The following is a 13,787-nucleotide window of genomic DNA, read 5'->3' on the forward strand; positions in this document are numbered from 1 at the left end:
TCAAGCTGCACACCCTCTCCTGGGTGAGGGATGCTGAGGGTTACATTACAGATTACAGATTACACAAAGGCAGCTGCTATGTGCTGTAAATTAGCTTCAGGGCTCTGGAGGTTTACTTTCCTGCCTCGCCGCCCATTTTGCTGTTTTCTGCAGCTCTGGTGGATGAGCTCTTTTCTCCCATGTGGATCTACATGATTTGTTATTCAAGTTTCCTCTTTATACTGACTTTAAAACTCTTAAGTGGTTTGATTTCTATTTCCATTTCTGAAGACATCTGAACAGACATTTAAAGGTAAACCACGAATAAAGCTGACCTGTGACTCCTCAGGAGACGAACCAAGGCTTTGGCAATCACCCCGACCTCAGCTTTAGGGGCCAGGTGGAAATAGAGCTGAGCCACGGCCATCACCACCTGGAGCGGACAGGAAATGAAAAGTAACTGACTGCAATGCAGAAACGTACAGCATGGAGCTGGGTGCAGTCCTCTCCTTTTAGCTGTGGAAATGAGCTGTTTTCAGTCCATCACTGGTTTCTGCAGAGCAGATGTGTGTTTACATAGTAAATGTGTTTAAATTGGAGGCAGCTACCAGAAGAGGTGTGTGTGTGTGGGGGGGTGGGGGGGGTGGGGGGGGGGGGTTACTGTGTGTGTGTGTAGGGGGAGGTTTTTACAGTGTGTGTGTGTGTGTGTGGGGGGGGGGGGGGGTGTTACAGTGTGTGTGTGTGTGTGTGTGTGTGTGTGTGTGTGTGAGTGAGTGTTTGTGTGTGTGTGTGTGTGTGGGGGGGGGTTACTGTGTGTGTGTGTAGGGGGAGGTTTTTACAGTGTGTGTGTGTGTGGGGGGGGGTGTTACAGTGTGTGTGTGTGTGTGTGTGTGTGTGTGTGAGTGTGAGTGTTTGTGTGTGTGCGTGGGGGGTTGTTACAGTGTGTGTGCGTGTGTGTGTGGGGCGGGTTGTTACAGTGTGTGTGTGTGGGGGGGGGTGTTACAGTGTGTGTGTGTGTGTATGTGTGTGTGTATGTGTACGTGTGTGTGTGTGTGTGTGTGTGTGTGTGTGTGTGTGTGTGTGTGTGTGTGTGTGTGTGTTTGGGTGTATGCGTGTGTGTGTGTGTGTGTGGGGGGGGGGGGTTGAATTAGTGTGTGTGTGTGTGTGGGGTGTTATGGTGCTTACACATGAAGCCTAATGTATACGTTTCCGTCAGCTCCATGAGGGAGAGACGCACACGGATGGACAGAGGCAATTTGTCCTCAGACTTCTGCAACTCCTGAGGAGTGCTGCAAAGCAATTCCCCGTCAGGACACCAGTAGCCACAGTGCTGTTCTGTGGTATCCTGTCACGTCTGCGGCCCAGGATAGTGCATTCACTATAGTGTTAATATCAGTGTTGGGAACGTTACTTTAAAAAAGTAATTAGTTATAGTTACTGATTACTTTGTCAAAAAAGTAACTCAGTTACTAACTGAGTTACAAGATCATAAAAGTAACTAATTACCAACAAAAATAACTACTTAGTTACTTTTTCATTAAAGCATGCAAGAATTACTACAATAGTAAAATATAAATGACTAATGACTGAACATAATAAAATGTATGTCCAAATGTTTTATATAAACCTGAATAATTAAAACAAATAGGCACTTAACAGGAGGAACTACTAATAGGAACATTACACTAATCTAGACTATTAAAAGGTCACTGTGTGATATTTAACAAAAACCCAATCAGCTAAAATTTAAAATTGCAAATAGAAACACCTGTAAAGGTTCCCGAGCCTTTAAATGGTCTCTCAGTCTAGTTAAATTACAGAAATAAATGTAATTTTGCACAGCATTCTAATTACAGCTTCACATAATTGTGTCTTTTTAGTAGCATTTCTGTTGCTGCTAATCTAGTAATGGTTAAATAAATAAATAAATATCCTTTAAAATGACACTAGAAGAGGCACAAGCCTAGGACTTAAATGTACTAACTTGGGTCAGACCCAAACACAGAAGAGCTGAAGCTGGGTGGTGAACACACACAGGTAGTTCTAATAACACCTGAGCTCCATGACGTCTGAGACTGATGCATCAGTGTTACAGCGGGACTAAAGACATGATCAGAAACAGGTTACAGCTGGATGATCTAGGAAGGTAGAAGATCAGGACGTCTGAGCGGTGAACAGGTGAGCGGACCTTCGGGACGTCCCGCTGGGCACGGCTGCAGACCCGCAGATTCGCTGCTGCAGCAACAAATCTGCGGGTCTGCAGCCGTAGACTATTCATCACGTCTTCCTCGTTCTTCACAGGCCATGATGCTCTTAAACATCTGCCTCTTTAGCTCCTGATCAGCTGATGATGACAGCTTCAACACACCGCACTGCTTAACGCACGCATTTCCTTACCAGTAACAGGAACAACGTTTTGATAAAAGAAGCGGGTAATTAATTAGTTTGCTTGTTACAGAAAGACATATTTTTTATTAACGCGGTTATTTTAAACGGAGTTATTCCCGTTGTGTCTACAGAATGCAGTGACTGAGACCGTGAGGGTCTCCGCCCACCCGGCCAATCATCATCGTGTTTGTAAGTGCGTTACCGACACCTCTCTCTCCCCGGCTGCAGCTGAAGTGTGGCGGTCGGAAAGCCTCACACTGTTGCTCAACGTTCGACAAGCACATAGTAACGCACAGCGTTCCGTCCCCAGTAACGGTAACGGCGTTGCAATGGCGGGAAAAGTAATTAATTAGATTATTCCGTTACCTATAAAAGAACGCCGTTAGAAACGCCGTTATACTTAAACGGCGTTACTCCCAACACTGGTTAATATTGTGTTTTTGTGTTTAAGAGTCTTTTTAACACGAACTAAGTTGTCTCTCATCCTACTCCACCTCCTCATGCGCTCGCCACCTCTAAACCCACATCTCCTGTCCTTTCCGTGCACCAATAAAACGCTGAGAAATCCCTGAGCCTGTGGGCGGAGTTTATTACGTGCGGGAAAGCCTGCGGTGTCATCCATCATAAGGTAAACAAAGGTGGACATGAGCTGTGTTGCTTTCGGAGACTCTGAAACACATTATTTTATTACTTTGCTGCGTGTGTCCTCATGATCTTGTAGCACACACACACACACACACACACACACACACACACACACACACACACACACACACACACACACACACAGCTCACTCTCCTCCCATTGCCACTGATCAACAGCTCTGTGCTACAGAGACGTTTACTCAACAGCATCCAGCATGAATGAATCACGCGGCAGCTGACTCCAGCAGAAGTTCTTTATGGAGTCTCGTGAGACTAAAACATGTCGATGCCTGACTGAAAATGTTTGTCCAGGTTAGACTTATCACAGATTTCTGTTATCATGACCTCTGGCTGGAAATAAATATGAACACTGTTTGGTTTTGTACAACTCAGTCACACTGTCATCTAATATGTTTTCATTTAAATGAACATTTTAATCAGTTAGTTTCTACACTATTTTTTAGACTGGAAGCTCAATTAGAAGGGTTACGCCTGGAACACACCAGCTGCGAAGCAGGACGCTCACGAAATTCATGTGCAGTCCGTTCCTCCTCTGTTCACATCAGGCAAGAATTTTCAACGAGCGCTTCTGCTCACGCCTACTGTTGTCAACCCATGACAGTTTGAATAATGTACAGGTGTGTCTTAGACTGCCCACAATAAAAGGACAGCCTGACCTATGCGGGTTGATCAAACAGCACAATGCCACAGATGTGCAACCTTTGAGGGAGGATGCAATTGGCGTGCTGACTGCAGGAATGTCTACCAAAGCATTTGCCTGTGAAATGAATGTTCCTTTCTCTACCATAAGCCGTCTCCAAAGGAGTTTACATTCAATTAGCCTCACAACTGCAGACCATGTGTGACCACACCAGCCCAGGACCTTCACATCCAGCATGTTCACCTCCAGTATCGCGTGAGACCAGCCACAGCAACAATCGGTTTACATAACCAGAGAATTTCTGCACAAACTGTCAGAAATTGTCTCAGGGAAGCTCATCTGCATGCTCGTCATCCTCATCGGGGTCTGGACCTGACTGCAGTCCGTTGTTGTAACCGACTTGAGTGGGCAAACACTCACATTCAATGGTGTTTGGCAAGTTGGAGAGGCGTTCTGTTCCCAGATGAGTCCCGGTGTTTGCTGTTTAGGGCAAATGCCAAACTGCGTGTGTGGCATTGTGTGGGTGAGCAGTTTGCTGATGTCAGCATTGTGGAAAGAGTGGCAGTGGAGTTACTGGTATGTGCAGGCGTATGCTATGCAAAATGAACACAGGTGCATTTTATTGATAGCATTGTGAATGCACAGAGGTAACGTGATGAGATCCTGAGGCTCATTGTTATACCGTTCATCAACGACCATCACCTCATGTTGCAGCATGATAACGCACGGCCCCATATTACAAGGATCTGTACACAGTTCCTGGATGCTGAAAACATCCCAGTTCTTGCATGGCCAGCATACTCACGAGACATGTCACAGATTGAGCATATTTGGGATGCTCTGGATTGGCGTATAAGACAGCGTGTTCAAGTTCCTGCCAATATTGAGCAACTTCACACAGCTACTGAAGAGGAGTGGACCAACGTTCCACAGGCCACAATCAACAACCGGATAAACTCTATGCCCCCCCCCCTCCCATAAAGCAAAGCTGTGCACATGTCAGGGTGGCCTTTTATTGTGGGCAGTCTACAGCACACCTGTAAATTATTCATACTACCTGGCTGCCTTCTAAAATATAAAATTGATAAATGTTGTTTGTGCTGCTCCAAAACCTAAGCGCTTTGATAAAATACACATTCAGTGTAATAATCAATAAACAGTATTGGTCAACAAAGCAAACGTGGACGGAAATGACGGGAAATGTGGGTTTAGAGGTGGCGACCACAAGAAGAGGTGGAGGAGAATGAAGGACCAATTTGTCCATGTTATAAAGTCTCTGAAATCTATAAACACATTAGTAAATACATTATCAGGGGCCGGTTACATGAGTGTTATGGTGGCAGAATACTACAGAACAGCACTACGCCCTCTGTTGTCCCGGCGGGGAATTGCTTTCCAACGCTCCGCTGCCTGAGCAGAAGTTCCAATGTGAAAACCTTTTCGACACTCCATGTGTCTCAGACACTCCGTGTGTCCCAGACACTCTGTGATTGTCTCTTCGTTGGGGACTCACGGAGATGTATAAACCAGGCTTTAGAGTGTGTGTAAATGTCGGCCAGACTCACTGCTGCATTACGGCTCTGCAGGAGCGGCTTGGTGTTCCTTAGCAGCAGACGGTGGTCTGGATCCATCACGTATGGTTTTCTCTTGGCCAAAGCAGCAGCCTCGGCCTTCTCCTTATTCTCTTTCTCATCATCGTCTTCATCCTCATCTGAGCCATAGAAAGTCTTATCCCCACTGCCACCATCCTCCAACAGGGACTCCTGTAGAAACCACAGGATGCAGGAAGATATTGTTTGTCGGGTTATGTCAAACGTTCAATATTTACAGTCTAACTTATCTCTATTTCCATCAGAAGATATAACAATGAGCAATATAATTAATGAGCATCCGACCCACGTGACCGCAGAGCTAGCTCCGGGGAAAGGCCTCAGTCTGAGCCTCGGCCTCGCCTGAAAACTGTTCCGCCATTTTCAGTCTCTCAACTCAGACCATTAGTTGTAGCGTTTGTGCGTCCTTTTTTGGATATTATTTGTGCAATTGTTGGACAAAATGACTTGCTGTGGCATTAATTGCACTAATAGAGTGTCCAAAGAGTCTCCACTTCATTTTTTTCGATAAGTAAAATTCTATTTATGTATTTTAGGTCACTGCCGAGCTGAGCTTAGATTTTAGCATGTACTGTTTAACCATGAAATTGTAAATTTAATTGGATAAAACCCAGTGCATTTAACACAATGCTGCACTTTAGAAAATGGGTTGAAATATAACATGTTGGCGGAGCTGGGTTCCGACTATTGGCTTGTGGAGCTCTCGGGACACCGATGTTTTCCACCCGGTTCTCCCCTCCCCGCAGCTTGGCGCATCTCTGTCTGATCGGGGCTTCTGTGTGCTGCGCGGGCTGCCGGCTTGTGTAGCTCTCGGATGGAAACCTTTCCACCCAGTTCTCCCCAGCGGCAGCTCTGCGCATCTCAGATCGCTGCAGCGCTTGTCTGCTGCGCGGGCTGCCGGCTTGTGGAGCTCTCGGGAGACCTCTGTGTTCCACCCGGTTTTACCCAGCGGTCAGCCCGGCGTACCTCTGACTCAGAAGCTTTGGTGTTGTGCACAGTTAACTCTGGTTGCAGCTAGGCTGCTACCTTCGTTAGCTTAGTTCCCATTTCCGCGTTAGCTTTGGGTTAGCTTCAGGTTAGCTTGTAGCTAGTTCGACCTGGTGTTGTCAGTTGATCCCAGCCTTACAGCCCCACCCTCAGCTCCACCTCTCTTCCCTTTTATGAAATTGTCTGGGCATGACGGAACCTGTGACACGGTCAAAATGGCGGTGGTGGCCACCTCCCATTTTAGTACAAAAACTTACTATTGGAGTCTATGTAAACCCATTGTCCATATATGTATATGTCGATGGTACATGCAGATGACCTGAGATGCGGTTTGTTAATGATGAACACAGGCTTCAAAACTTTCTGAACATCCTCTGTTATTTTGTATGAACAGATTTTTCTCAACAGTTTCAGCTGATTGTCACATGTTATTAATAATAAGCCACAACAGAGCTCAGTAATAAAACATGAGTCTAACCCCCCCACCCCCGCTATGTGCCGCAGCGCAACAGCACAGCTGTCACTTCAGACCCGCGGACCAGCTGATCAAGAGGCAGAGACATAACCCTCCCTTATTTTAATCAACAATAAAATGCAGCAAAGCATATATCTGCAGTTATTCACTGAAGAAAACGTAACTTCTATGAGCTAAATAAAAATATTAAATTGAATATTGGCGTTTGTTTACAATTTTTCTTTAGAGAAAGGCAACTCTCTGCGCATGCTCAACCTATTTAATCGGATTAAATGCTTGGTCTATATATATACATGGCATGATCAGATCATTTCAGTTCGTGACCATGTGACCAGAGATTCGGAAATTTCTATCAACCAAGATTTCAGTCGGATTGAGGAAATTTGGCGCATGTAAACGTGGCTAGTATTTCTTGCTCCATTGTGGTGTGGAGCCGGATGAGGTGCATGACACCATTGTGCATGTTGGTGATCGAGGCTCATTCTCGTTGACTGAGAGCTCCCCCTGGTGGAAAAGCAGCGCTATTGGTCAACGCAGTAGGCTTGCATAAATTAATCGTTTGGCTAGGCGCCAGGGGAGGGACTCGGGACAAAATAAAATATGAAAGATTGACTTTTTCTCATAGAACAGGGTCAGAGGGTCAAATTTAAGGAAGTTATTCAATAATTTTAACTTGTATACCACAGCTTTAAGGTCCCATCCTGATGATAATTATTATTAGTCATACATCTCTAGCCCACAGATGTGAGTTTAATGACTTACGTTGAGGTTTGGATTGAGGAACTGGGTGCGGGCGTAGCGGGTCAACATGTTGATGATGACTACCTGCCCCCACTCCTCCACATCAATCAAGAGGTTACACAGCTTCCTGTAGTTCTTATGGATGAGGTCAATGCGCTCTGGACACACCTCCTCGAAGGCCATGACAACACTTCCTGCCACCAGCTGAGACACATTTAAACCCACACAGAAGCATGTTTCCATCAGCTGTGACAGATATTTTTACAAGTTGAATTTCCATCCTAGTAACAGCTGAATTATTAATAACCAGGAGTGTTTACTTTGGAAAGAGCTGACCCAGCTTTTGATTTTTCTGTTCGTGCCGAGAAGAAAACTTACCGTGGTTTTATCAGCCAGAAGTTTTTCTATGACTTCTATCAGCTGGTCTTTCTGTTCAGGGTCCAAACTGATACAAAAATAAAACAACTGGCTCACAATGTTTTGGTTTAGGGTAAAAACATGAAGCAACGTAAGACTGCATGGATGTTGCACCACAGTCTGACCAATGGTGTTGTATGGAATTATGGTACCTGTAGAGTTTAGGGATAGCATGGGCAGCTGTCTTCCTGACGTACGGAGACATGTCTGAAGCAGCTTCTTTAATGGCCAACATCATGATCGGGACAATGATGGTAACTCGAATGCTGGAGAGAACACGAAGGGCACTGGCTCGGATCAGCTGGTTCGGATCCTACAAAAGAGAATAACAGGAAGGTGGGATTAGGTTCCTGTGATTACATCTGAGATGACACAGACGGCATATGAATTGTGAAAAAGGGGGGCAGCTGTTTTGGTGGCCTAAGGATCAGGTCCCTGCTTTTTGCTGATTATGTGGTCCTGTTAGCTTCATCAGACAGTGATCTACAGCTTTTGCTGGAGTGGTTTGCAGCTGGGCGTGAAGTAGTCAGTTATAATCTAGGGGGGGAGCTGGCTGAGGTCAGCGTTCCCTTCAGTCCAGAGGTCGACGTTCCCTCCAGTCCAGAGGTCGACGTTCCCTCCAGTCCAGAGGTTGGCGTTCCCTCCAGTCCAGAGGTCGACGTTCCCTCCAGCCCAGAGGTCGTCGCCGCCGCCTCCAGTCCAGAAGTCAAGGACGTCTCCTCCGGCGTCTCTGCCTTCGGTCACCGCCAGTCCTGCCCTCATCAAGCGCGGGCCCCCAAGAGCCCATCCTCGTCTCCTCCTCTGCCCCAGACGCAGGCCCCCAAGAGCTCGTTGTCATCTCCTCCTCTGCCCCAGACGCAGGTCCCCGGACTTTACTGGCTCCTGCCTCCTCTCCACCGGTCCCTCAGTTCCTCTTGGCCCTCCTTCCTGGTCCCCCTCCTCCCGCCCTGCGCTGTGTTCCTGTGGGCGTCTGGGATCCGCCCTTTGAGGAGGAGGAGGGGGGGGGGGGGGTACTGTCACACCCTGTCTTGTCTCCCCATTCTGTTTAGTCATGTGTCTCTGTTAGTTGCTCCCACCTGCCTCTTGTTTTCCAATCACCCAAGCTCCCAGCCCTCTTGTATTTAAACCCCTTCAGTCCTGTGTCTCAGGTTGGTTTATTGTTTCAGTAGTCCAGCGTGTTCTGTTAATAAAACCCTTTTGTTAAACCGTTCCTGCTTGTCTGCCTGCCTGCCTTTGCACCCGCATGTGGATCCTGCCTCCGCTTCACTCACCGGCACGCTTGTGACACTATTGCCACGAAATTTCTGATGAGTGATCCTAGTATGATCAGCAATAAAACACGAAATCAAAAGTCGGAAGGCGTGGCCAATTTTTTCAAACAGCGCTCCCCTGGGTGCATGGCAAATTTTGACATCACGCAATGGAATTACATTTGCCTCTCATTTCCTCAATTCTGATGGTATTGGTCCAACAATTCAGGCGATTGATACAAATCCAAACCTCAATAAATATTACCCTGAAAATCTAGTGGGCATGGCTTAGTTTCTTCACTAGCGCCCCCTAGGTCCAATAAAAATGTCAGCCCCAAGTCATGCTTTGACTGAGGATTGTAAAATTTTTTACACTTATGTAATGTCTTAGGACCTACCAAAAACTCTCTTGGAGCCATGCTCCATATCTCACAGGAAGTTGGTCATTTTGGTCCAAGTACGCCATTTTGTCATTTTTGCACACGGCAAAGGTACGTCAATTCCACAGCGCCCTTTTGACCTATCACCTATATACTTCTGCTAAATAATCTTAAGACAAAGTGGGAATGGACTTTCCAAAAGTCTAACGGTGTGGGCGTGGCTAAGCCTCAAACATTGACCTGTCACCACACCATGCTTTACTTTCAGAGCTCCCTATTGGACTCCTTTCACCTAATCAACATGAATCTCTGGCAAAAACAAGTAGACATGTTGGGGTCACTTGGTGTCCAGTACTGGTAGGTTTCAAAAAAGGGCGAGGCATTGGGGGCATGGCGAATTTTGACATCACGCCATGGAATTACGTTTGCCTCTCATTTCCTCAATTCTGATGTTATTGGTACAACAATTCAGGTGATTGATACAAATCCAAACCTTAATAAATATTACTCTGAAACTCTGTTGGGCTTGGCTTAGTTTCTTTACTAGCATCCCCTAGGTCCAGTAAAAATGTCAGCCCCAAGTCATGCTTTGACTGAGGATTGTGAAAATTTGTTTACTTATATTATATACCCAATATAAATAGATGTCATAAGCTGGTGGGCGTGGCCTTTTTTCTGAAATGGCGCCCCTATGACCATCAAGACTCTCAGCCCCAAGTCATGCTTTGACTGAGGATTGTGAAATTTTGCACAGTTATGTAGTGTGCCTGGGCCTACAAAGAAGTCTCATGGAGCCATGTTCCATATCCCACAGGAAGTCGGTCACTTTGTTCCGATTACTTTACGGAGTTGATATTGAGGCTGGAATATTTTGCTAATGTAAAACATTTTTAGTGGGGACTGTTGGCAGGCTAGGAGGAAAGGTTGAGTCAGATTGAGGTGACAGTGATCGCAGTTAAATGCACGTTGGGGTGTCTGGCGCGCATAGACGCTCGTGCGCAACCGGTTGCGGGGCGGTGGGTTGGGAGAGCATTGGGGATGGGGTTGAGGGGGTGCGGACGGAGGATGAGCAGCTTCTTTGCGAGGGCCGAACGACGCTGCTTGCAGCTTTAATTTGGTTATTCTTCCTCTCAGACTGTAATTGATTTCATTCTCTGTCGCTCCATCGCCCTCACTTGTAATTTGAAGTTAACCAGGTTGACAGCTTTCTGGTTGCTAAACCTAGCATTAGCGTTAGCAGCAGAACCCGAATCATTACCCAGCTTGTCGGATGTTACTGCTTCTTAACGCCACAAAATCTGATAACCACCAAAATGTAGTTATTCTACCTCACAAGAGGCCCTAACATCAGGCCAGGATATGGATTTTTACTCAGAAAAACAGATGACTCATGTTATAAAGACTGGTGTAAGCCATGAATAACAAATGCACAAAGATAAAAGAAGAAAGGATAGATACACAGAAAGACAATCAGACAGACAGACCCTAACCCTCCTATACATTTTGGGGATTTGGGGGAACGTGACTGTCTAATGCAACAAAATGACATACAGAAATAGGTGAACAGTTTTTTTCCCTACCTTTCAATATCACTGTTACATATGTAAGTAATGTTATTATCACTTTATATTTCTTGTCTATTTGAAACGGAAAAGGTTTTCATACTATTTCACGGTTCCGAGGTAACTCAGGCTCTGAGTAACTTTAGCTATAATCACTTTAAAACAGCTGGGGGTTGCTACCCCGTTACTTGACCTAATCTTGGAGTTGCTTTAGCAACCCCTTGTTACTGCCTGGCGCCGCCCATGGTGGGGGTAGATAGCAGCAGCTCGCCCCTGCGACCCAACCCTGGATAAACAAGAGACTGAGTGGATGGAAAGAGCAAGGGTTATATTTATAGGCAACTTTTTATACTTGGCCAGGGGATATTAATAAAAGATAGGTGTATGGCCTTCATTACGTTAAGATTTTTAGTTTTAATCATAGAAAGGACATCTGCCGAAAACATTTACATAAATATTCAGTTTTCTTGCTATCATGCTGTTTAACAGTGAGGAACTAAAGCTTTAGGTTTCTTTTCAGTTAGTGACATGTAGGGCAGAGCTCATACTAGACAGTTTTGTTGTCTGCCATTTTTACTGACAGGGTAAAAAAAAACAGTCATGATTGTTTTTCCCCAATACTTCAATTTTAACGATATCGGCTAGAGGAAAAATCCCTCTGAACAGCACGTGTAGAGAAGTATTAAAACCTCAGATGAAAAAGGTTTGGGGATTTTAACGGCTGGAATTTTAAGAAAATCTGATGTTTGTGCCCGGAGCGGGAAAAACAGAAACTAGCTTTCGGTCTAAGCCCTGGGTAGCTGGTGACGTTTCACAAGGTCAACCCCTGACTCCGGCGTTTCTGCGTTAGCGTTATAGCAGAACAACATGTCATCAGTCTGATGTAGCTTCTGAAGCCTCTGCTAGTCGGTCACACTTGTTTTTTCTCAGGGATACGGCGACAAGAACGGATAATGGATTACCGGAGAAGTTCAACCAAACTCCAACCCCGCTAGCTGGATCACTACTGGAGGTGCAGACATGTTTTAGACCGTTTGACTCAGAAGACCCGTGACCCGATATGGACACCGAGGAAGATTCTGTTCATCTTCAGAACCAAAATCGATTCAGTTTAATTACTTTTCTTAAATATTGAATCTCTGTGCTGCACCAGGAGCTCTAAGCTGACTGCTCACATTGTACGTCTGGTAGCAACACGTCGGCCCTAAAAATATGCTAATAATAGCAGTTTTTACTCAACATGTTAGACTTTTTTGTCTTGTTTTGCCTGTTGTCCTTCGGGAGTGCTGCAGGAGGACACACAGGGATTTATGGGGGTTGGATGAGGAAAACGAAATAAAGAGAGTAAATCTGTGTTTTGTGATCAGTTTAATTTGACACGAACACGACAAACACGCTTTCTTGACAATCTTTGTGAGTGAAAAAACGTGTAGAAATAAAAATGAACAGCGTGTGTTATCAGGGAAATAGCGGGCGAGCGGTGTTGATGCATGACTGCGCATGCGCAATGAGCGGTTCTGGTACTTTTTGGGTCGTAGCTGCTCGTCAGCGCCGCTTCAACAGTGCGATACCCTCACGAGGAACGAGCAAAATATTAAACACGCCAGAAGTCCGTGCGAGCTCACGATTGCTGATCGGTAGCTGGTCATGTGGTGTTAATCGCCTCTCGTAACCCCCTGTACACTACACGGCGCAAAACTCGCCCCGATCTTGTGGATTCTCGCACGAGTGGAAAATCGGGTCAAAAAAGTGAAAAAGTCGCACAGTGTACGCCCGGCTTTAGGCTGCTACCCCCCGCAGATGAAACCAGACTGATGGATGTTTCTTCTGCAAGGTCTCACATTCCAGTTCTTTGTCAGTCTAATGGGGGCCTTTCCCTTCAGTACTTTGTCAGAGGAATTTCTTCATTTGTTCCTTGGAATTCTGTCAGCAGAAGCTGAGAGTACGTCTCCCAGATAATTTATGGCAGTATGATCATTGCTGCTATAGTTCCTGGCTGTTGTAGCATGTTTGGACCTTTATGTCCCTAAAATGATCTGAGATGTGAGGTAAGACATTCACGTTGCCATGGTAACACTAAAGGAAAATAAGATGCACCTTTAAGCCCCGCTGAAACGTGGAAATGGAGAGCAGAGCGAGATCTTGCTGCTCTTCGGCGTATCGAACCAAGTAAACATAAACCAGCTTCTTCACCTGGAATCAGGAGCAACACAAGATTAGAGATTAGGATTAATCCAGAATTAACCAATAGTGTGTGTGTGCGTGTGTGTGTGTGTAGATATGTGTGTGTGCGCGTGTGTGTGTGTGTGTGTGGGGGGGGGGGGGGTGTTACCTCAATGTTTTTACATGCTACGTTCTTCACCACAGCTGGGAAGAGATCTGAAGCGTTTTTGCCTCTAGCGATCATCTGCAGAGAAACACGACCTACATAGTGAACAAGGTGAGACTCCTTTTGAGCACAGATGATGCATCTGTATCTACTCTGATGCCTTTTCTCAGCTAGAATCTCCTTGGTGCTCCAGGGCTGATGAATGAGGAGGTGTGGAGCTTCACAAGCAGAAATCTGACACATGTCATGAATATTTAACAGTCTGTCTCTCCTGACACCGTAGACGTGTGGATCTTAGAGTCTAAGACATGAAGGTTTGTTACGATGAGAGTCGAAATAGATGACAATGAGTGTAGTGATTGG

The 13,787-nt window shown here is 45.7% G+C and overlaps 1 protein-coding gene across 10 annotated transcripts in view; it reads right to left on the bottom strand.

Moving 5' to 3' along the window:
* The window catches only part of LOC107380829 (adaptor related protein complex 3 subunit beta 2), a 65,740-nt gene that overhangs the window by 35,279 nt on the left and 16,674 nt on the right, over positions 1-13,787 (bottom strand). For all 10 annotated transcript variants that reach the window (XM_015952194.3, XM_054743084.2, XM_015952195.3 and 7 more), the window contains exons 3-9: positions 13,428-13,502; positions 13,193-13,288; positions 8,056-8,216; positions 7,865-7,931; positions 7,508-7,690; positions 5,239-5,436; positions 315-412 (exon numbers count right to left, since the gene is read on the bottom strand). In XM_015952194.3, coding sequence (XP_015807680.1) covers positions 315-412; positions 5,239-5,436; positions 7,508-7,690; positions 7,865-7,931; positions 8,056-8,216; positions 13,193-13,288; positions 13,428-13,502 — 878 coding nt within the window. The remainder of the gene's footprint in view (positions 1-314; positions 413-5,238; positions 5,437-7,507; positions 7,691-7,864; positions 7,932-8,055; positions 8,217-13,192; positions 13,289-13,427; positions 13,503-13,787) is intronic.

This window comes from Nothobranchius furzeri, chromosome 14 (assembly GCF_043380555.1).
Source record: "Nothobranchius furzeri strain GRZ-AD chromosome 14, NfurGRZ-RIMD1, whole genome shotgun sequence".
Classification (NCBI taxonomy): Eukaryota; Metazoa; Chordata; class Actinopteri; order Cyprinodontiformes; family Nothobranchiidae; genus Nothobranchius; species Nothobranchius furzeri.